The sequence below is a fragment of the Aphelocoma coerulescens genome, chromosome 29, assembly GCF_041296385.1.
Source record: "Aphelocoma coerulescens isolate FSJ_1873_10779 chromosome 29, UR_Acoe_1.0, whole genome shotgun sequence".
NCBI classification, from domain to species: domain Eukaryota; kingdom Metazoa; phylum Chordata; class Aves; order Passeriformes; family Corvidae; genus Aphelocoma; species Aphelocoma coerulescens.
The window spans coordinates 2,392,734-2,415,897 of NC_091042.1; the positions used below are offsets into that span (position 1 = coordinate 2,392,734).

The 23,164-nt window shown below is 66.3% G+C and overlaps 3 protein-coding genes across 3 annotated transcripts in view; all 3 read left to right on the forward strand.

Annotated features, from left to right (window-relative positions):
- Nucleotides 1-825, forward strand: part of SMARCC2 (SWI/SNF related BAF chromatin remodeling complex subunit C2) — a 12,771-nt gene extending 11,946 nt beyond the window's left edge. The window contains exons 23-24 of the mRNA XM_068997500.1: nt 423-439; nt 579-825. Of these exons, the coding sequence (XP_068853601.1) occupies nt 423-439; nt 579-825 (264 nt within the window). The remainder of the gene's footprint in view (nt 1-422; nt 440-578) is intronic.
- A 6,636-nt stretch (nt 826-7,461) lies between these two features.
- On the forward strand, nt 7,462-11,407 carry C1QL4 (complement C1q like 4). The gene is made up of 2 exons (XM_068997718.1): nt 7,462-7,980; nt 11,228-11,407. Exons 1-2 carry the CDS (start codon nt 7,465-7,467, stop codon nt 11,405-11,407), a joined length of 696 nt encoding a protein of 231 aa, XP_068853819.1. The 5' UTR covers nt 7,462-7,464.
- Nucleotides 11,408-14,625: 3,218 nt separating this feature from the next.
- ESPL1 (extra spindle pole bodies like 1, separase) overlaps nt 14,626-23,164 on the forward strand; it is a 46,399-nt gene continuing 37,860 nt past the window's right edge. Inside the window, exons 1-7 of the mRNA XM_068997501.1 lie at nt 14,626-14,642; nt 15,571-15,685; nt 16,784-17,884; nt 18,934-19,038; nt 19,733-19,853; nt 21,625-21,761; nt 22,799-22,893. Of these exons, the coding sequence (XP_068853602.1) occupies nt 15,611-15,685; nt 16,784-17,884; nt 18,934-19,038; nt 19,733-19,853; nt 21,625-21,761; nt 22,799-22,893 (1,634 nt within the window). The 5' untranslated portion in view covers nt 14,626-14,642; nt 15,571-15,610. The remainder of the gene's footprint in view (nt 14,643-15,570; nt 15,686-16,783; nt 17,885-18,933; nt 19,039-19,732; nt 19,854-21,624; nt 21,762-22,798; nt 22,894-23,164) is intronic.

Sequence of the window (23,164 nt, forward strand, 5' to 3'; positions counted from 1 at the left end):
AACTGGGACTGACCCCCCCCCCAAACCTGATGGCACCAAATGAGGGACCCCAAAACTGGGACCGACCCCCCCCGAACCCCCTGACACCAAATGAGGGACCCCAAAACTGGGACCGACCCCCCCCCCAAACCTGATGGCACCAAACGAGGGACCCCAAAACGGGGCTGAGCCCCCCCGAACCCGACGACACCAAATGAGGGACCCCAAAACTGGGACCGACCCCCCCCAAACCCCGCCCCCATCCCCGTGGGACAAGGACAGGATTTGGCCTTGCCCCCCCCCCCCCATTCTCCACCTCCCCCCGTCCCCCCCCACCCTGCCCCAGCCCCCCGCTGTCCCCACCCCCCCTCGCAGCCCCGCTAATTAGCGCCGGGGCTTCCCCTCGCCTCCCCGCTAATTAATTCGCCTGCGGCGCTCATTAGGCCGAGGCGGCGCGGGGGTGGCGGTGTCGCGGCTCGGGGGGGGGGGGGGGGGGACACGCGTGGGTGGCACTGTCACCCCCCCTTGTCACCCCCCCTTGTCACCCCCCCCTTGTCACCCCCCCGTGTCCCCCCCTCCGTGTCCCCCCCCGGCCGCAGGAGCCGGCATTTGTTGCACAAACACGGCGGGCGCATCGATCCCGGCCGTAAATCCGGTGATGGATCGCCGGGATCCGAGGGATCCGAGACCTTTGGAAGCGCCGGCAGCGCTGGAAGGGCGGCGATGGATGGGCCCCGAGGGGCGGCGGGGACAGCGCGGGGGACGGGGGGCGGCGAGCCGGGGGAGACGGAGGGGGAGGAGGGCGGAGAACGCAGGAAGCGCACGGAAAAGGCGGAAAATGAATAAAAATCCGCACGGAAAAGGAGGAAAATGCATAAAAACCCGCGTGGAAAATGAATAAAAACCCGCTCGGAAAAGGCGGAAAATGCATAAAAACCCGAGTGGAAAAGCACCGAAAATGTAGAAAAACCCGCGCGGAAAAGGCGGAAAATGCATAAAAACCCACGCGGAAAATGAATAAAAACCCGCGCGGAAAAGGCGGAAAATGAATAAAAACCCACGCGGAAAATGAATAAAAACCCGCGCGGAAAAGGAGGAAAATGCATAAAAACCCGCGCGGAAAAGCACCGAAAATGTATAAAAACCCGCGTGGAAAAGGCGGAAAATGAATAAAAACCCGCGCGGAAAAGGCGGAAAATGAATAAAAACCCACGCGGAAAAGGGAGAAAATGCATAAAAACCCGCGCGGAAAAGGCGGAAAATGTACAAAAACCCGAGTGGAAAAGCACCGAAAATGTATAGAAACCCGCGCGGAAAAGGTGGAAAATGCAGAAAATACAGAAAAAAGGGAGGGAAAAGAGAGAAAATGCATAAAAGCCGCACGTGAGAGCACGGAAAAGGCACGAAAAGCACCGAAAATGCACCGAAAAAGCACCGAAAATGTACACACGAGCACGCGGAAAAGGCACGAAATGCACCGAAAACACACGAAAAACACACGAAATGCACGGAAAATGCTTGGAAAATGCTCACACCTGCGTGCACTGAGCTCACACCTGTGTGCACTGAGCTCACACCTGTATGTGCTGAGCTCACACCTGTGTGTGCTGAGCTCACACCTGTGTGCACTGAGCTCACACCTGTATATGCTGAGCTCACACCTGTATGCGCTGAGCTCACACCTGTGTGCACTGAGCTCACACCTGTATGTGCTGAGCTCACACCTGTGTGTGCTGAGCTCACACCTGTGTGTGCTGAGCTCACACCTGTATGTGCTGAGCTCACACCTGTATGTGCTGAGCTCACACCTGTGTGTGCTGAGCTCACACCTGTATGTGCTGAGCTCACACCTGTATGTGCTGAGCTCACACCTGTGTGCGCTGAGCTCACACCTGTATGTGCTGAGCTCACACCTGTGTGTGCTGAGCTCACACCTGTGTGCGCTGAGCTCACACCTGTGTGTGCTGAGCTCACACCTGTATGTGCTGAGCTCACACCTGTGTGTGCTGAGCTCACACCTGTGTGTGCTGAGCTCACACCTGTATGTGCTGAGCTCACACCTGTGTGCACTGAGCTCACACCTGTATGTGCTGAGCTCACACCTGTGTGCACTGAGCTCACACCTGTGTGTGCTGAGCTCACACCTGTGTGCGCTGAGCTCACACCTGTGTGCACTGAGCTCACACCTGTATGTGCTGAGCTCACACCTGTGTGTGCTGAGCTCACACCTGTGTGCACTGAGCTCACACCTGTATGTGCTGAGCTCACACCTGTGTGCACTGAGCTCACACCTGTATGTGCTGAGCTCACACCTGTATGCGCTGAGCTCACACCTGAGTGTGCTGAGCTCACACCTGTGTGTGCTGAGCTCACACCGGTATGTGCTGAGCTCACACCTGAGTGTGCTGAGCTCACACCTGTATGTGCTGAGCTCACACCTGTGTGTGCTGAGCTCACACCGGTATGTGCTGAGCTCACACCTGTATGCGCTGAGCTCACACCTGAGTGTGCTGAGCTCACACCTGTGTGTGCTGAGCTCACACCGGTATGTGCTGAGCTCACACCTGTGTGCACTGAGCTCACACCTGTGTGTGCTGAGCTCACACCTGTATGTGCTGAGCTCACACCTGTGTGCGCTGAGCTCACACCTGTGTGTGCTGAGCTCACACCTGTGTGCACTGAGCTCACACCTGTGTGCGCTGAGCTCACACCTGTATGTGCTGAGCTCACACCTGTGTGCACTGAGCTCACACCTGCGTGCACTGAGCTCACACCTGTATGTGCTGAGCTCACACCTGTGTGCACTGAGCTCACACCTGTGTGTGCTGAGCTCACACCTGTGTGCACTGAGCTCACACCTGTGTGCGCTGAGCTCACACCTGTATGTGCTGAGCTCACACCTGTGTGCACTGAGCTCACACCTGTGTGCGCTGAGCTCACACCTGTGTGTGCTGAGCTCACACCTGTGTGCACTGAGCTCACACCTGTATGTGCTGAGCTCACACCTGTATGTGCTGAGCTCACACCTGTGTGCACTGAGCTCACACCTGTGTGTGCTGAGCTCACACCTGTGTGTGCTGAGCTCACACCTGTGTGCGCTGAGCTCACACCTGTGTGTGCTGAGCTCACACCTGTGTGCACTGAGCTCACACCTGTATGTGCTGAGCTCACACCTGTGTGTGCTGAGCTCACACCTGTGTGCACTGAGCTCACACCTGTATGTGCTGAGCTCACACCTGTGTGCACTGAGCTCACACCTGCGTGCACTGAGCTCACACCGGTATGTGCTGAGCTCACACCTGTGTGCACTGAGCTCACACCTGTGTGCACTGAGCTCACACCTGTGTGTGCACTGAGCTCACACCTGTGTGCACTGAGCTCACACCTGTGTGTGCTGAGCTCACACCTGTATGTGCTGAGCTCACACCTGTGTGCACTGAGCTCACACCTGCGTGCACTGAGCTCACACCTGTATGTTCTGAGCTCACACCTGTATGTGCTGAGCTCACACCTGTATGTGCTGAGCTCACACCTGTGTGTGCTGAGCTCACACCTGTATGTGCTGAGCTCACACCTGTGTGCACTGAGCTCACACCTGTGTGCACTGAGCTCACACCTGTGTGTGCTGAGCTCACACCTGTGTGTGCTGAGCTCACACCTGTGTGCACTGAGCTCACACCTGTATGTGCTGAGCTCACACCTGTGTGTGCTGAGCTCACACCTGTGTGTGCTGAGCTCACACCTGTGTGTGCTGAGCTCACACCTGTGTGCGCTGAGCTCACACCTGTATGTGCTGAGCTCACACCTGTGTGTGCTGAGCTCACACCTGCGTGCACTGAGCTCACACCTGAGTGTGCTGAGCTCACACCTGCGTGCACTGAGCTCACACCTGAGTGTGCTGAGCTCACACCTGTGTGTGCTGAGCTCACACCTGTATGTGCACTGAGCTCACACCTGTGTGTGCTGAGCTCACACCTGTGTGCACTGAGCTCACACCTGAGTGTGCTGAGCTCACACCTGAGTGTGCTGAGCTCACACCTGTGTGCACTGAGCTCACACCTGAGTGTGCTGAGCTCACACCTGTGTGCACTGAGCTCACACCTGTATGTGCACTGAGCTCACACCTGAGTGTGCTGAGCTCACACCTGTGTGCACTGAGCTCACACCTGAGTGTGCTGAGCTCACACCTGTGTGTGCTGAGCTCACACCTGTATGTGCTGAGCTCACACCTGAGTGTGCTGAGCTCACACCTGTGTGTGCTGAGCTCACACCTGTATGTGCACTGAGCTCACACCTGTGTGCACTGAGCTCACACCTGCGTGCACTGAGCTCACACCTGTGTGCACTGAGCTCACACCTGTGTGTGCTGAGCTCACACCTGTGTGTGCTGAGCTCACACCTGTATGTGCTGAGCTCACACCTGTGTGTGCTGAGCTGACACCTGAGTGTGCTGAGCTCACACCTGTGTGCACTGAGCTCACACCTGTGTGTGCTGAGCACAGAAACGCGCGCGTGCTCAGTGTGCACACATGTGCACAGAGCTCTCTCACACACAGAGCTCACACACACAGAGCTCACACTCACAGGTGCTCACAGAGCTCTCTCGCACTCAGAGCTCTCTCACACACTCAGAGCTCTCTCACACACAGACAGAGCTCTCACACACTCACAGGTGCTCACAGAGCTCACACACACAGAGCTCTCTCACACACAGAGCTCACACACTCACAGAGCTCTCTCTCACACTCAGAGCTCTCTCTCACACTCAGAGCTCTCACACTCACACACAGCTCTCACACACTCAGAGCTCTCTCACACTCAGAGCTCTCTCACACTCAGAGCTCTCTCTCACACTCAGAGCTCTCTCTCACACTCAGAGCTCTCTCTCACACTCAGAGCTCTCACACACTCAGAGCTCTCACACACTCAGAGCTCTCTCACACTCAGAGCTCTCTCTCACACTCAGAGCTCTCTCTCACACACAGAGCTCTCTCTCACACTCAGAGCTCTCACACTCACACACAGCTCTCACACACTCAGAGCTCTCTCACACTCAGAGCTCTCTCTCACACTCAGAGCTCTCTCACACTCAGAGCTCTCTCTCACACTCAGAGCTCTCACACCTGCCCAGGCCCTGCACACGAACCGAGCGTGAATCACCCCCGTGCACACCCCCAGCCCCGCACGGCCCTGGGGTCCCGCTGTGGCCCTGCTCGGACACGAGTGGACACTGCACGGACACACGGACACACACGGACACCCTGCACGGACACACGGACACACATGGACACCCTGCACGGACACACACGGACACCCTGCACGGACACACGGACACACATGGACACCCTGCACGGACACACGGACACACACGGACACCCTGCACGGACACACACGGACACACGGACACACATGGACACCCTGCACGGACACACACGGACACCCTGCACGGACACACGGACACCCTGCACGGACACACGGACACACACGGACACACGGACACACACGGACACACACGGACACACGGACATACACGGACACACACGGACACACGGACACCCTGCACGGACACGCTGCACGGACACACACGGACACCCTGCACAGACACACGGACACACACGGACACACGGACACGCTGCACGGACACGCGTGCACCTCACACACGCGTGTACAAAGCCCCCCAGCCCCCCCCCCCCTTCGTGCAGGGACCCCCTCACCCCCGTGGTCTCCGCGTGGGACCCTCGGTGCCGCGGGACCCCCCCCTCCCCCGCTCCCCATTGGCGGTGCGGGCACCCCAAAACCGTGCGGGGCTGGCCCCGAGTGGGGGGGGGGGGGCACAGGGACCCCCCCATCCCCCCCCGGCACCCCCCCAATCCCTGCGCTCACCCTCCCCGGGCCTTGCACACCCCCATCCCCCCCCTTTGCACACTCACCCCCCCGGCCCCCCCCGCCGCCGGCCCCTCCCCGCCCCCGCCGTGCCCGGGGCCGTCGGGCGGGGCGGGCGGAGCGGGGCTGCGCTGCGGGCGCGGCGGCGGCACCGGGCGCAGGTACCGGCGGCACCGGCCCGGGGGGGGCCCGGCCTGGGGGATGGTGGGGGGGGGGGCGGGGGTCCGGGACCGCAGCTCGGCGGGGAGGGGGCGCGGGGGGGTCCGGGAGATCCCCCCCGGTGCTGCCGCCCGGGTCCGGCCCCGCCGGGACGCACCGGGGGCAGCGCGGCGGGGCCGCTGCGGGGCGGGGGGACAGTCCCGGGGGGGACAATCCCGGGGGGACAATCCCGGGGGGACAATCCCGGGGGGTGCTGCTCCCCGCGTGTCGCTCACGGGGAACTTGGGGAGAAGTTGCCCCGCGCGTCGTGGCGGGGCCATCGCGGCTCCATCCCGGTTCCATCCCGGTTCCATCCCGGCTCCCTCCTCCCGGTTCTATCCCGGCTCCGTCCCTGTTCCATCCCGGCTCCATCCCGGTTCTATCCCGGCTCCATCCCGGCTCCATCCCGGTTCTATCCCGGCTCCCTCCTCCCGGTTCCATCCCGGTTCTATCCCGGTTCCATCCCGGTTCTATCCCGGCTCCATCCCGGCTCCATCCCGGCTCCGGTCGCGGCTCCCTCGGCTCCATCCCGGCTCCGGTTACATCACCAGCTCCCACCCCGGCTCCGGTCCTGGCTGCTGCAGGAGCTCCGCTCTCCACTCCGTGCCCGGCTGCGCTCCCAGCCCCGTGCCCGGCTCCGCTCCCGGTACCGGTTCCGTCCCCTTCAGCACCTCCGGCTCCGGTTCCGTCCCCTCCGCCAGCGCCGGTCCCGGCTCCGCCCGCGGCTCCGGCTCCAGCCCCGCTCCCGGTCCCGTCCTCGGCCGCAGCCCCGGCCCCGCTCTCAGTCCCATCGCCGGCTCCGCCCGCAGCTCCGGCCCCATTCCCGGGCTCATCCCGGCTCCCGATCCCATTCCCGGCCCCATCTCTGCTGTGGGTCCCATCCCCGGCTCCACCCGCAGCTTCTCCTCCGGCCTCAGCCCCGTTCCCGGTCCCGTCCTCCGCCCCATCCCCGCTCCCAACCCCATCCTCGGCCCCATCTCCTCTCTGGGTTTCACCCCCGGCTCCACCCGCAGCTCCAGCCGCTGTCCCCATCCCTGTCCCCACCAACTCCAGCCCCATCCCCGCTCTGACCCCATCCCCATCCCCATCCCCGCTTCCATTCCCTGCTCTCCCAACGCCACCAGCAGCCTCCTCCCTGTCCCCATTCCTGTCCCTATTCCTGTCCCTATTCCTGTCCCCATCCCTGTCCCCATCCCTGTCCCCATTCCCGTCCCCATCCCTGTCCCCATCCCCATCCCCATCCCCATCCCCGTCCCCGGCGGGGCTCGAGGCTCAGCGGGCGGCCGGGCGCCGTCCCCGCCGCTGGCCACCATCGCTCCCAAGGGCGACGAGGACCTGCTGGCGCTGGCCGCGTCGCGGCTGAGCCGCAGGAAGCGGGTGGCCGGCGTGGCCATCGGCGTGGCCATGGTGCTGGTGCTGCTGGTGGCCATCCCGCTGCTGGTGCACAGCTCCAAGGCGGCCGCGCACTACGAGATGCTGGGCAGCTGCCGCATGGTCTGCGACCCCTACCCCGAGCTGCCCCCCGCCTCCCCGCCGCCCTTCCTGCCCGGGGCCAAGGGCGAGCCGGGCCGCAAGGGCCGCGCCGGCGTCCGTGGCCCACCGGGGCCACCGGGCCCGCGGGGACCACCGGGAGAACCGGGCCGGCCGGGCCCGCCGGGACCGCCGGGCCCGGGTCCGGGGGGGTACATCCCCTCCTTCTACAGCCCCAAAATCGCCTTCTACGCCGGGCTGAGGAAGCCCCACGAGGGCTACGAGGTGCTGCGCTTCGACGACGTGGTCACCAACGTGGGCAACTACTACGAGCCCTCGAGCGGGAAGTTCACGTGCCCCCTGCCCGGCATTTATTTCTTCACCTACCACGTCCTGATGCGCGGCGGGGACGGCACCAGCATGTGGGCCGACCTCATGAAGAACGGGCAGGTAACGGGACCCCCCCGGGACCCCCCCCGAACCAGGCCCCGAGCCCTTTTTGCCCTCCCGGAACCTCCCCCGAGCCCTTTTTTGCCCTCCCGGAACCTCCCCCGAGCCCTTTTCGCCTTCCTGGAACCACCCCCGAGCCCTTTTTTGCCCTCCCGGAACCACCCCTGAGCCCTTTTTTGCCCTCCCGGAACACCCCCCGAGCCCTTTTTGCCTTCCTGGAACCACCCCCGAGCCCTTTTTTGCCCTCCCGGAACCACCCCTGAGCCCTTTTTGCCTTCCAGAACCATCCCCGAGCCCCTTTTCCCCCCCCCCGGAACCATCCCCGAGACCTTTTTGCCCCCCCGGAACCTCCCCCGAGCCCTTTTTGCCCTCCTGGAACTGCCCCCGAACCATCCCCGAGCCCTTTTTGCCCTCCCAAAACCACCCCCGAGCCCTTTTTGCCCTCCTGGAACCCCCCCCCGAGCCCCTTTCCCCCCCCGAAACCCCCCCTGAGCCCCCTTTTCTCCCCCCCGAACCACCCCCGAGCCCCTTTCCCCCCCCCCAGAACCCCCCCCGAGCCCTTTTTTGCCCTCCCGGAACCACCCCCGAGCCCTTTTTGCCCCACCAGGACCCCCCCCGAACGACCCCTGAGCCCTTTTTGCCCTCCTGGAACCCCCCCGAGCCCCTTTCCCCCCCTGAAACCACCCCCGAGCCCCTTTCCCCCCCCCCCCGGAACCACCCCCGAGCCCCTTTCCCCCTCCCGGAACCACCCCCGAGCCCCTTTCCCCCCCCCAAAACCATCCCTGAGCCCCCTTCCCCCCCCCCCCCAGAACCACCCCCGAGCCCCCTTTGCCCCCAGCCCGGTTTTCCCCCCCCCGGCTGAGGTGTCCTGGGGTTGTTTTTGTTGTTGTGGCCCATCCCGGTTTTCTTGTTTTGGTTTGGGAATTCCAGGTTTCCCTGAAATCGCGGTTCCAGCCATTCCTGATTTGCCGTCCTCGGTTCCGCTCCGTCCCAAATCCCCACGTCCCATTTCCCGCATCCAACCCCTCCCCAATTCCCCCATCCAATCCCCTCCATCCCCGATTCCCGTCCCCAGCAGCCCCATTCCCATTTCCCCATCCAATCCCCTCCATCCCCGATTCCCATTCCCATTCCCATTCCCGTTTCCCCCCACCCAATCCCCTCCATCCCTGATTCCCGTCCCCAGCAGCCCCATTCCCGTTCCCCCATCCAATCCCCTCCATCCCCAATTCCCATTCCCATTCCCGTTTCCCCCATCCAATCCCCTCCCAGTTCCCATCCTGCTTCCCCCACGTCCCTGATTTCCCAGTTCCTCCCCAAATCCCCACATTCCATTTTCCTCATCCAATGCCCCCCCCCAAATTCCCATCCTCTCCTCCCCCATCCCTGATTTCCCATTCCCGGTTCCTTCCCAGTCCCCACACCCCATTTCCCCCATCCAATCCCGCCCCAAATCCCTTTCCCCCCATCCCTGATTCCCCATTTCCAGCCCCCACATCCCATTTCCCCCATCCAATCCCACCCCAATTCCCACCCAATCCCCTCCATCCCTGATTCCTCCACCCCAGCAGCCCCATTCCCATTTCCCCTCCCCAATCCCGACCCAAATTCCCGTCTTTTCCCCCATTCCCTGATTCCCCATCCCCAATCCCACATCCCATTTCCCCCACCCAATCCCCCCCTAAATTCCCATCTTTTCCCCCATTCCCTGATTCCCCATCCCCAATCCCACATCCCATTTCCCCCACCCAATCCCACCCCAAATCCCACCCTTCCCCCCCCAAATTCCCATCCTTTCCCCCATCCCAGATTCCCGGTCCCTTTGTTCTCTCCCGCCCGGCCTCACCCCGGACTCTTCCCATCCGTTTATTCCGGGAAAAACAAGGAATCGATCCGGGGTGGTCCCTGTGGGGCCTGGGGGGTCCCGGGCCCGTGGTCAGCAGCGAGTGACCCCCCCAGAGCCCTCCCAGGAGCAGGGGTGGGGAGAGGGTGGGAATGGGGGGGGATTGGGAATGGGGGAATGGGATGTGGGATTGGGAATGGGATGTGGGATGGGGGAAGGGGATGTGGGATTGGGAATGGGATGTGGGATTGGGAATGGGGGCAATGGGATGTGGGATTGGGAATGGGGATCAGGGATGGGGGCAATGGGATGTGGGATTGGGAATGGGGGAATGGGATGTGGGATTGGGGATCAGGGATGGGGGAAGTGGGATGGGAATTTGGGATGGGGGAATGGGATTTGGGATGGGAATCAGGGATGGGGAGAAGCGGGATGGGAATTTGGGATGAAGGGAAGCAGGATGGGAATTTGGGATGTGGGCAATGGGATGTGGGGACTCGGTGGGGACCAGAAGCGGGGAACTGGGAGTGGGGGAAGGTGGTGGGAACTGGGAACGGCTGGGTGACACCGGGGTGGGTGACAGCGGGGGTGGGTGACACTGGGGGTGGGTGACAGCAGGGTGGGTGACAGCGGGATGGGTGACAGCGGGGTGGGTGACAGCGGGGGTGGGTGACACTGGGGTGGGTGACAGCGGGGGTGGGTGACAGCGGGGTGGGTGACAGCGGGGGTGGGTGACACCGGCGGTGGGTGACAGCGGGGGTGGGTGACAGCGGGGTGGGTGACACCGGCGGTGGGTGACACTGGGGTGGGTGACACTGGGGTGGGTGACAGCGGGGTGGGTGACACCGGCGGTGGGTGACACTGGCGGTGGGTGACACCGGGATGGGTGACACCAGGGGTGGGTGACACCGGCGGTGGGTGACAGCGGGGGTGGGTGACAGCGGGGTGGGTGACAGCGGCGGTGGGTGACACTGGCGTGGGTGACAGCGGCGGTGGGTGACACTGGGGTGGGTGACAGCGGGGTGGGTGACAGCGGGGTGGGTGACACTGGCGGTGGGTGACAGCGGGGGTGGGTGACAGCGGGGTGGGTGACAGCGGGGGTGGGTGACACCGGCGGTGGGTGACAGCGGGGGTGGGTGACAGCGGGGTGGGTGACACCGGCGGTGGGTGACACTGGGGTGGGTGACACTGGGGTGGGTGACAGCGGGGTGGGTGACACCGGCGGTGGGTGACACTGGCGGTGGGTGACACCGGGATGGGTGACACCAGGGGTGGGTGACACCGGCGGTGGGTGACAGCGGGGTGGGTGACACTGGCGGTGGGTGACACCGGCGGTGGGTGACACCGGGATGGGTGACACCGGCGGTGGGTGACAGCCGTGTCCCCCCTCCCCGCCCCCGCCAGGTGCGGGCCAGCGCCATCGCGCAGGACGCGGACCAGAACTACGACTACGCGAGCAACAGCGTCATCCTGCACCTGGACGTGGGCGACGAGGTGTTCGTCAAGCTGGACGGGGGCAAAGTGCACGGCGGCAACACCAACAAGTACAGCACCTTCTCGGGCTTCATCATCTACCCCGACTGAGCCCGGCCCGCCGCCGACCCAGCCCGGTAGCCCCGGAATCGCCCCCCGGCCCGGGAATCCACCCCCGGCCCGGGAATCCACCCCCGGTCCCGCCGCCGCCGGTGCCACCCCCGTGCCCACCCTCGTGGCCACCCCCGTGGCCACCCCCGTGGCCAGCCCGGCCCCGCGCCGCCCCCCCCGCATGCCAGCACCCCCCGGGGGTGTCCCGGTGTCCCGGCGCTGTCGCCGCCGCCCACCCCCCCCCCCCCCGTTCTCCCCCCAATAAAAGGCGCTGGGTTTGGATGGCGGCTCTGCCTCTGCTGGGGGGGGAGGGGACACGGGGGGGACACGGGGGGGACACGGGGGGGGGATAAAGGGGACACGGGGGGGGACACGGGGGGGACACGGGGGGGGATAAAGGGGACACGGGGGGGACACGGGGGGGGATAAAGGGGACAACCAGGGAGGGGACACGGGGGGGACACGGGGGGGACACGGGGGGGGGATAAAGGGGACACGGGGGGGGACACGGGGGGGACACGGGGGGGGATAAAGGGGACACGGGGGGGACACGGGGGGGGATAAAGGGGACAACCAGGGAGGGGACACGGGGGGGACACGGGGGGGACACGGGGGGGGGATAAAGGGGACACGGGGGGACACGGGGGGGGATAAAGGGGACAACCAGGGAGGGGACACGGGGGGGACACGGGGGGAACACGGGGGGGACACGGGGGGGATAAAGGGGTGACACAGGGGACAGCCCAGGGGGGACACAGGGGACAACCAGGGAGGGGACACGGGGGGAATACGGAGGGGGGACAGAGGGGTGACACAGGGGACAGCCCGGGGGAGGCACGGGGGTGACACAGGGGGCAGAGGGGTGGCACAGTGGACAGCCCGGGGGGGGACACAGGGGGGGCACAGGGGACACAAGGGTGGCACAGGGGACAGCCAGGGAGGGACACAGGGGTGGCACAGGGGACAGCCAGGGAGGGACAGAGGGGACAACCAGGGAGGGGACACGGGGGGAATACGGGGGACAGCCTGGGGGGGGACACAGGGGTGGCACAGGGGACAGCCCGGGGTGGCACAGGGGGGGCACAGGGGACAGCCCGGGGGGGCACAGGGGACAGCCAGGAAGGGGATACGGGAGGAATACGGGGGGGACACGGGGGGGGACAGAGGGGTGGCACAGGGGACAGCCAGGGAGGGGACACAGGGGACACAGGGGTGACACAGGGGACAGCCAGGGAGGAACACGGGGGTGACACAGGGGACACAGGGGTGACACAGGGGACAGCCCGGGGTGGCACAGGGGGGGCACAGGGGACAGCCAGGGAGGGGACACGGGGGACAGCCAGGGAGGAACACGGGGGTGACACAGGGGACACAGGGGTGACACAGGGGACAGCCAGCGACGGGGGGTGGCGGTGGCGCCTCGAGGCTGGCCAGAGATGTCCCCACAGTCTCTGTGTCACCCCCCAGTGTCACGCCTTGTCACCTCCCCCCCCGCCCGTGCTGGCTGTCAGCGGGGACGGTGACAGTGACGGTGACAGTGACGGTGACAGGGACAGGGACAGACACCCCCGGCTGTGCGGGGACACGGCCACCCCCGCGGGGCACACGCTGGGGACACCGCTGGCACCGGGGGGGGGCTGGGGTGGCAGCGGAGCCCACCCTGCCCGAGCCTGGCGGGGCACGGACACCCCCGGCCGTGTCCCCACGTTGTCACCAGCCCTGGCCCTGGCCCCAGCCCTGTTCCCAGCCTGTCACCAGCCCTGGTCCTGGCCCCAGCTTGGCGCCATCCTCATCTCCATCCCCGGCTCTGTCCCCGTCCCCATCCCTGTCCCTGTCCCCACCTCTGTCCCTGTTCCCATCCATCCCTGTTCCCATCCATCCCTGTCCCCATCCCCGTCCCCATTCCGTCCCTGCCCCTGCCCCTGTCCCCATCCATCCCTGTCCCTGTCCCTGTCCCTGTCCCTGTCCCTGTCCCTGTCCCCATCTATCCCTGTCCCCACCTCTGTCCCTGTCCCCATCCATCCCTGTCCCCATCCCTGTCCCTGTCCCCATCCCCGTCCCCATCCCGTTCCTGTCCCTGTCCCTGTCCCCATCCATCCCTTTCCCCATCGCACCCCATCGCACCCCATCGCACCCCATCGCATCCCATCCCATCGCATCCCATCCCATCCCATCCCATCCCATCCCATCCCATCCCATCCCATCCCATCCCATCCCATCCCATCCCATCCCATCCCATCCCATCCCATTCCACCCCACCCCACCCCACCCCATCCCATCCCATCCCATCCCATCCCATCCCATCCCATCCCATCCCATCCCACCCCACCCCACCCCACCCCATCCCATCCCATCCCATCCCATCCCATCCCACCCCATCCCACCCCATCCCATCCCATCCCATCCTGTCCGGGTCGCTGTCGCCACCTCGTGGCCGCTGCCGGGAGGACTCGGCTGCAGGGGGGGCTCGAGAAGGATTTGGGGCGACCCCCGGATACCTCCAGGACCTACAGACCCCCCCCCCAGGACCCACAGACACCCCCAGGACCCCTGGATACCTCCAGGACCCACAGACCCCCCCAGGACCCCCAGACCCTCCCAGGACCCCCGGACACCCCCAGGACCCCCGGACCCCCCACGATCTCCCCCGGCCCCGTCAGCTCCTGCCTGAGCTGAGGGAGGGGCCCTGTCCCTAAATGTGCCCCAGACCCACCCCCGGATCCCCCTCCCCAGATCCCGCGGGTCTCCCACCCCCCCATATCTTGGGGGTCCCTCATCCCCCCCTTATCCCCAGGGGCCTCCCCCCCCATATCCCCAGACTCTCCCACCCTGGGGGGTCCTTCCCTTCCCCCCCCCCCGATATCCCGGGGGTCTCCCACCCAACCCTTCCCAAATCCCGGGGTCTCACTCCCCCCCTCCCCGCCCTGGCCACGCCCCCACCTCACAGGCCACGCCCCCCAAGCGATAACCACGCCCCCACACTCCCGCCCCCGCCCCGCGCATGCGCACAAAAAGCGCGCGTGACGGAGCGCGGACTACAACTCCCGTGACGCTCCGCGCGGCGGGCGGGGCGGCGGGGCGATGCCGCGCGTTGATTGGACGAGGCGGGGCGGTGCCGCGCGCTGATTGGACGCCGGGGGGCGGTGCCGCGCGCTGATTGGCTGCGGCCGAGGTTTGAACTGGCTCGCGGCAAGCCCCCGCCCTCTGGCGGGCGGCAGCGGAGCGGCAGCGCAGCGTGAGCGGGGGGGGCCGCGGCCCGGGGGGGGGAATTGGGGGGATTTGGGGGTCCCGAGGGGGGAATCCGGGGGGCTGGGACCCCCTCAGGGTGCCGGGGGAGCCGGGGAGGGCGGGGGGATCCGGCGAGGAGGCCCCATGGCGGAAGAGGCAGCGGGGGGCCCTGTGGGCCGCGGGTGAGGGGAGGTGGGGGGTGAAGGCCGCGGGAGGCCTGAGGGGGCTGGGGGGGGTCTGGGCCTCTATGGGGGGAAGGAGTGGGGCTGGGGGGGCTGGGGACCCCCGGTGGGGCTGTAATGGGGCTGGGGGCTCTGAGGGTGCTGGATTTGGGCCTCTGTGGGGGGAAGGAGTGGGGCTGTGGGGGCTGGGGGCTCTGAGGGTGCTGGATTCGGGCCTCTATGAGGGGAAGGAGTGGGGCTGGGGACCCCCGGTGGGGCTGTAATGGGGCTGGGGGCTCTGAGGGTGCTGGATTTGGGCCTCTGTGAGGGGAAGGAGTGGGGCTGGGGGGGCTGGGGACCCCCGGTGGGGCTGTAATGGGGCTGGGGGCTCCGAGGGTGCTGGATTTGGGCCTCTATGGGGGTAAGGAGAGGGGCTGGGGACCCCCGGTGGGGCTGTAATGGGGCTGGGGGCTCCAAGGGTGCTGGATTTGGGCCTCTATGAGGGGAAGGAGTGGGGCTGGGGGCTTAGGGGGGGAAGGAATGGGGCTGGGGACCCCCAGTTGGGGCTGGTATTGGAGCTGGGGGGGTCCCTGGGGTGCCAGAAATTGGGGCTGGGGGTGCTCTGAACCCCTTAGGGGGCTGGGGAGAGGGGCTGGGAGTTGCCCCCAAGCATTGCGGGGGGTCTGGAGGTTTCGGGGTCTCTGGGTTTTGTGGGTTTGGGGGGGAAATTTGGGGAGGCTCCGGGGGTCTCACACCCCCCCTTGCCCACCCCAGCCCCCCATCACATCGAAGCCCCTCACGAGAAGCCCCCGGGATGGCCGGGAAGGAGGAGGAGGACGGAAGGACGGACGGCTGGGCCGGCATCGAGGAGCGCCTGGAGGAGCTGCGGGTGAGCCCCGGTGGGGAGGGGGCTTGGGGTGGGCTCTGCGCCCCTCCCTCCCCCAGGAACAGCCCGGGGCTGCGCTCTGGGCTGGGCTCTGGGGTCTGGCTCCGTCTTTTTTCCAGGAAAAGCTGCGGATCCCAGTGCGGGACCCCTGGGGGGTTCTGGGGTCGGACGCCCTCTTTTCCCATGGGAAGTTTTTGGGGCTTTGTGGGGCTCCCTGCCTGGCCCTGTGCTGAGCCCAACGGCCTCTTTGGCTCTGGAGGGTCCTCTGGATCCCACTGGGGAGATCTCCGGGGGGGCTGGGGGCTGACTCCCTCTTTTCCCAGGAAACGACCCTCGAGGGGCTCAGCTCTGACCCTGATTCCCAGGAAGTGACCCTTGAGGGGCTCAGCTCTGATCCCAGCTCCCCCTTTTCCCAGAAAACGACCCTTGAGGGTCTCAATTCTGATCCCAGCTCCCCCTTTTCCCAGGAAATGGCCCTTGAGGGTCTCAGCTCTGATCCCAACTCCCTCTTTTCCCAGGAAATGGCCCTCGAGGGGCTCAGTTTTGACCCTAATTCCCAGGAAATGACCTTTGAGGGTCTCAGCTCTGATCCCAACTCCCTCTTTTCTTCAGGAGAACCTCCAGATCCCACTGTGGGACCCCTGCCTGGCCCTGTTCCGATCCCAACTCGCTCTTTTCCCAGGAAATGGCCCTCGAGGGGCTCCATTTGGATCCTGATTCCCAGGAAATGACCCTCGAGGGTGTCCGTTCTAACCCTAATTCCCTCTTTTCCCAGGAAAACCTCTGGAATCTCTCTGGCCATCCCTGCCTGGCCCTGCTCTGATCCCAACTCCCCCTTTTCCCAGGAAACGGCCCTCGAGGCTCTCAGCTCTGATCCCAACTCCCCCTTTTCCCAGGAAATGACCCTCGAGGGTCTCAGCTCTGATCCCAACTCCCCCTTTTCCCAGAAAACGACCCTTGAGGGTCTCAATTCTGATCCCAACTCCCCCTTTTCCCAGAAAACGACCCTTGAGGGTCTCAATTCTGATCCCAACTCCCCCTTTTCCCAGGAAATGACCCTCGAGGGTCTCAGCTCTGATCCCAACTCCCCCTTTTCCCCAGGAGAGCCTCCGGCCGCGCTCGGCCCCTCGCTCCCGCCGTGTCCAGGCGTGCGACCGCGCCCTTCGCGCCTGCGTGGAGCAGCTGGCCCAGCCCGGGGGGCTGCCGGCCCACGGTGCCCAGCTGCTGGCCCTGGCCCACGAGGCCACCCAGGGCTACCTCAGCCTGGTCCCTGACCCTCCTCCTCTCTACCTGGAGAAAATCCTGTTCCACGTGCTCCGGAACGCCGCGGGATGGGTCGGGACCCACACCTGGAGCGTGGCCGAGCTGCTCCGGGCGCGGCTCCGCCGTTGCCACCCCGACCACGACTGGGCCACTGTCGCCTCCAGCAGCTTCGGCGTCCTCTGGCGAGCTGCGGCCGCTGTGGCCGGGCCGGAGCGGCCTCGGGAGGAGGGCCGGGCCCTGCTGACCGCTCGCCTGCGCTCCCTGCGCTTCCTGCTGCTGCTGGAGCCGCGGCCTCGGGAATCGCCGCCGCTGCAGCCGCCCTTCTTCACCTCGCTGACCGCCCAGCACGCCGCGGCCGCCGCCTCTCTCTACGAGGCCGAGCGGGCTCCGTGCCCGCTCTTCGTGGCCCGGCAGCTGCGGGAATGGCTGCTGGACACGCTGCGGGACGAGGCTCCGCAGCCTCCGCGGCCGCAGCAGCGCCTGTGCTTCCTGGAGCTCAGCCTGGAGCGCTGCCGGCACCTCTGCAAGGCCCGGCGGCACCGCGACGCTCTGGACGGCCTGGAGGACGCCCGGGCGTTTTTGGGAGCTGGGAATGCTCTGGGAGCGCCTCTGGAGCTGCTGGAAGCCGGCGTCCAGCTCAGCCGGGCGCTGGCCAAAGGCGGGGGCGGCGTCCAGGCCGCGGGCGCGGCGTTGAGCCGGGCGGGAGCGGCGCTGGCAGCGGGATCCGAGGGATTCCAGGGATTCGAGGGATTCGAGGGATTTGAGGGATTCGAGGGACGGAGGCTGCGGGCGCTGGCGGAAGGAGCCCAGTTCGTGCTGGGCCAGCTCGGGGAGCTGCTCGGGAGGAGCCGGGAGCTGCCCCTCGGCCTCCCGGAGCTTCCCGGGATTTGTGAGCTCTGCCAAGGCCACGGGCGGCTCCTGCGGCGGCTGCTGGCCGAGGTGAGGAGGAGGAGGAGGGATGTGGGAGCAGCGCCGGGATCGGGGATTCCCGGGAATCCCTCGGGGTCGCTCTGTGCTGGTCTTGGCCCTGGCAGCGGCTCCTGGAGCTCAGGAATTCCTAAATCCCAGTTTTCCTCTTCCCTGCCCTTCCTGGACCTCAAATCCCAGTTTTCCCTTTCCCTGGGTTCGTCCCCAGCAGCTCCTGGAGCTTGTGGAGTCCCAAATCCCAGTTTTCCTCTTCCCAGACCCATCCCAGCAGCAGCTCCTGGAGCTCCTCAACCCCCAAATCCCCCAAATCCCCTTCCCAGCTCCATTCCCAGAAGCTCCTGGAACTCTGGGAGCTCCTGACCCTCCATTCCCCATTCCCAGCTCCATTCTCTGACCCCATTGCCGTCCCCTGACCCCATTCCCAGCTCCGTTCCCTGACCCCATTCCCATTCCCAGTTCCATTCCCTGACCCCATTCCCGTTCCCAGCTCCATTCTCTGATCCCATTCCCGTTCCCTGACCCCATTCCCATTCCCTGCCCCCATTCCCATTCCCTGCCCTATTCCCTGACCCTGTTCCCATTCCCAGCTCCATTCCCCGATCCCATTCCCATTCCTAGCTCCATTCTCTGACCCCATTCCCTGACCCTGTTCCCGTTCTCAGCTCCATTCCCTGACCCCATTCCCATTCCCTGACCCCATTCCCATTCCCAGCCCCATTCCCCGACCCTGTTCCCATTCCCAGCTCCATTCTCTGACCCCATTCCTGTTCCACGATCCCAATCCCATTCCCATTCCCAGCTTCATTCCCTGACCCCATTCCCAGCTCCGTTCTCTGACCCTATTCCCATTCCCAGCCCCATTCCCTGACCCTGTTCCCATTCCCAGCCCCATTCCCCGTTCCCATTCCCAGCTCCATTCTCTGACCCCATTCCCGTTCCCTGACCCTATTCCCATTCCCAGCCCCATTCCCTGGCCCCGTTCCCATTCCCAGCCCCATTCCCCGACCCCGTTCCCATTCCCAGCTCCATTCCCTGACCCCATTCCTGTTCCCCGTTCCCAGGTGCCCCCCGACTCCAGCCGGGAGCAGGTGGGGGTGAAGCAGCTGCTGTTCCACAGCCTCCAGCTCCTCTCCAGCGCCATCCAGGAAATATTCCAGCGCTGCCAGGTACCCCGGGAATGAGCCCAGACCCCCTCGGAGCGCTGGGAGCCTTTCCCGTGGGGTGTGGGGCTGGGATTTGGGGATTGAATCACTCTGGGAGCCTTTCCCGTGGGGTGTGGGGTTGGAATTTGGGGATTGAATCACTCTGGGAGCCTTTCCCGTGGGGTGTGGGGTTGGAATTTGGGGCTCGGTGTGCCCTATGTGGGGTATTTGGGATGCTGGGAGCTTCTCCTGTGGGTTTTGGGGTTGGAATTTGGGGCTGGAGCCACTCTGGGAGCCTTTCCCGTGGGGTGTGGGGCTGGGATTTGGGGCTGGAACCACTCTGGGAGCCTTTCCTGTGGGATGTGGGGTTGGGATTTGGGGTTGGAGCCACTCTGGGAGCCTTTCCCGTGGGTTTTGGGGTTGGGATTTGGGGCTGGAGCCACTCTGGGAGCTTCTCCTGTGGGTTTTGGGGTTGGGATTTGGGGCTGGAGCCACTCTGGGAGCTTCTCCTGTGGGATATGGGGCTGGGATTTGGGGCTGGAGCCACTCTGGGAGCCTTTCCCGTGGGATGTGGGGCTGGGATTTGGGGCTGGAGCCACTCTGGGAGCCTTTCCCGTGGGATGTGGGGTTTTGGACGGTCGGGATTTGGGGGTTGGGGGACCCTGGAGGTCCCTCAGTGGGGCTGGGGTGCCCGGCTGAGCCCCCCTGTGTCCCCCAGCCCGCGGGGTGGCCGGGGTTGCCACAGGTGACCACGAGCTGTGTCCGGAGCATCGCCTGGGTGCTGGAGGGGCTGCAGGGGCTGCCCGAGGCCGACAGGGCCAAGCTCCTCGATGCCACCGGTCAGTGCCACCCCAGGGGCTCCTGTCCCCATCCCAGTGCCCCCAGTGCCACCCCAGGGGCTCCTGTCCCCATCCCAGTGCCCCCAGTGCCACCCCAGTGCCACCCCAGGGGATCCTGTCCCCATCCCAGTGCCACCCCAGTGCCACCCCAGGGGCTCCTGTCCCCATCCCGGTGCCCCCAGTGCCACCCCAGTGCCACCCCAGGGGATCCTGTCCCCATCCCAGTGCCCGGGCTGGGGGGGTCACTCTGTGTCCAGGGGGTCACTCCGTGGCCGGGCCTCGGGCTTGGCTGTGCCCCTTCCCATGCCCCCTCCTGTGCCCTGGTGCCCCCTCCCGTGCCCCCTCCGGTGCCCGCAGTCACTGTGCCCCTCTGGCCCCTGTGCCCCCTCCGGTGCCCGCGGTCACTCTGCCCCTCCGGCCCCTGTGCCCCCTCCGGTGCCCATGGTCACTCTGCCCCTCTGGCCCCTGTGCCCCCTCCGGTGCCCGCGGTCACTCTGCCCCTCCGGCCCCTGTGCCCCCTCCGGTGCCCATGGTCACTCTGCCCCTCCGGCCCCTGTGCCCCCTCCGGTGCCCATGGTCACTCTGCCCCTCTGGCCCCTGTGCCCCCTCCGGTGCCCATGGTCACTCTGCCCCTCCGGCCCCTGTGCCCCCTCCGGTGCCCATGGTCACTCTGCCCCTCTGGCCCCTGTGCCCCCTCCGGTGCCCATGGTCACTCTGCCCCTCTGGTGCCCCCTGTGCCCCCTCCGGTGCCCGCGGTCACTCTGCCCCTCCGGCCCCTGTGCCCCCTCCGGTGCCCGCGGTCACTCTGCCCCTCCGGCCCCCTGTGCCCCCTCCGGTGCCCGCGGTCACTCTGCCCCTCCGGCCCCCTGTGCCCCCTCCGGTGCCCGCGGTCACTCTGCCCCTCCGGCCCCCTGTGCCCCCTCCGGTGCCCGCGGTCACTCTGCCCCTCCGGCCCCTGTGCCCCCTCCGGTGCCCGCGGTCACTCTGCCCCTCCGGCCCCCTGTGCCCCCTCTGGTGCCCGCGGTCACTCTGCCCCTCCGGCCCCTGTGCCCCCTCCGGTGCCTGCGGTCACTCTGCCCCTCCGGTGCCCCCTGTGCCCCCTCCGGTGCCCATGGTCACTCTGCCCCTCCGGTGCCCGTGGTCACTCTGCCCCTCCGGTGCCCCCTGTGCCCCTCCGGTGCCCGTGGTCACTCTGCCCCTCCGGCCCCTGTGCCCGCGGTCACTCTGCCCCTCCGGTGCCCATGGTCACTCTGCCCCTCTGGCCCCGGTGCCCCCTCCGGTGCCCGTGGTCACTCTGCCCCTCCGGTGCCCCCTGTGCCCCTCCGGTGCCCGTGGTCACTCTGCCGCTCCGGTGCCCCCTGTGCCCCCTCCGGTGCCCATGGTCACTCTGCCCCTCCGGTGCCCGCGGTCACTCTGCCCCTCTGGCCCCTGTGCCCCTCCGGTGCCTGTGGTCACTCTGCCCCTCTGGCCCCTGTGCCCCTCCGGTGCCTGCGGTCACTCTGCCCCTCCGGCCCCTGTGCCCCCTCCGGTGCCTGCGGTCACTCTGCCCCTCCGGCCCCGGTGCCCCCTCTGGTGCCCGTGGTCACTCTGCCCCTCCGGTGCCCGCGGTCACTTTGCCCCTCCGGCCCCTGTGCCCCCTCTGGTGCCCGTGGTCACTCTGCCCCCTCCGGTGCCCGCGGTCACTCTGCCCCTCCGGCCCCTGTGCCCCTCCGGTGCCCGCGGTCACTGTGCCCCTCCGGTGCCCGCGGTCACTGTGCCCCTCCTGCCCCAGCTGCGGCCGTTTCCCGCCTGGGCCGCGCCTTCCAGGGCCGGAAGCTTCCGGAAGCGGCCGGAGCCGTGTGCGAGCCCCTGTGCCAGGCGGTGCTGGCCATGGACGGATACGGCTGGCCCGGAGTGACCCCCGAGCGGGTACTGGGCAAACTGGGCAAACTGGGAGGGCTGGGAGCTGCTGGGAGGGCTGGGATCAGCTGGGAGGGCTGGGATCAGCTGGGAGCTGCTGGGAGGGCTGGGAGCTGCTGGGAGGGCTGGGATCAGCTGGGAGCTGCTGGGAGGGCTGGGAGCTGCTGGGAGCCACTGGGAGGGCTGGGATCAGCTGGGGGCACTGGGAGGCACTGGGGATACTGGGAGCTGCTGGAGGTACTGGGATGGGGTATAGGGTCGCTGGGGATACTGGGATCAGCTGGGAGAGGGCTGGGAGCTGCTGGGGATGCTGGGATGGGGTAGGGGGTCACTGGGGATACTGGGATCAGTTGGGAGCCACTGGGGGCACTGGGATGGGGTACGGGGTCACTGGGGATGCCGGGATGGGGTACGAGGTCACTGGGGATACTGGGATCAGCTGGGAGAGGGCTGGGAGCCACTGGGGATACTGGGATGGGGTACAGGGCCACTGGGGATACTGGGATCAGCTGGGGATACTGGGATGGGGTACGGGGCCACTGGGGGTCCTGGGATCAGCTGGGGATACTGGGATGGGGTACGGGGTCACGGGATACTGGGATCAGCTGGGGATACTGGGATGGGGTACGGGGTCACTGGGGATACTGGGATTAGCTGGGGATACTGGGATGGGTACAGGGTCACTGGGGATACTGGGATCAGCTGGGGATACTGGGATGGGGTACGGGGTCACTGGGGATACTGGGATCAGCTGGGGATACTGGGATGGGGTACGGGGTTACTGGGGATACTGGGATTAGCTGGGGATACTGGGATGGGTACAGGGTCACTGGGGATACTGGGATTAGCTGGGGATACTGGGATGGGGTATGGGGTCACTGGGGATACTGGGATGGGGCAGCCTGGGCTCGTTCTCCTCCTGCCACAGCCCCACCCCCCCCCCCCCGATCCCGGGGGGCCGCGGCAGCCGGGAATTCCCGCCGGGAACGTTGGGATCCCAAGGATCCCATGGATCCCATGGATCCATTGGCCGTCCCTTCCCGCAGATCCAGCGGTGCTTCCGGCTGCAGGCGGAGAGCTGGCGCTGCCAGGGCCGGCCCGAGCGGGCGCTGGACACGGTGGCCCAGTGGCTACTGGCCCTGGGGCCACATTCCCAGGGATTGGGGCCACATTCCCAGGGATTGGGGCCACATTCCCAGGGGTCAGGGCCACATTCTGGGGGGTCAGGGCCACATTCCGGGGGGTCAGGGCCACATTCCCAGGGATTGGGGCCACATTCCCAGGAGTCAGGGCCACATTCCGGGGGGTCAGGGCCACATTCCCAGGGGTCAGGGCCACATTCCGGGGGGTCAGGGCCACATTCCCAGGGGTCAGGGCCACATTCCCAGGGATTGGGGCCACATTCCCAGGGA

Excerpts from the sequence above, each read along its gene's own strand:
- C1QL4 (XM_068997718.1), top strand. The coding sequence starts at position 7,465 with ATGGTGCTGGTGCTGCTGGTGGCCATCCCGCTGCTGGTGCACAGCTCC. Across the intron at positions 7,981-11,227 it reads ACCTCATGAAGAACGGGCAG|GTGCGGGCCAGCGCCATCGC; the intron begins GTAACGGGACCC and ends CGCCCCCGCCAG.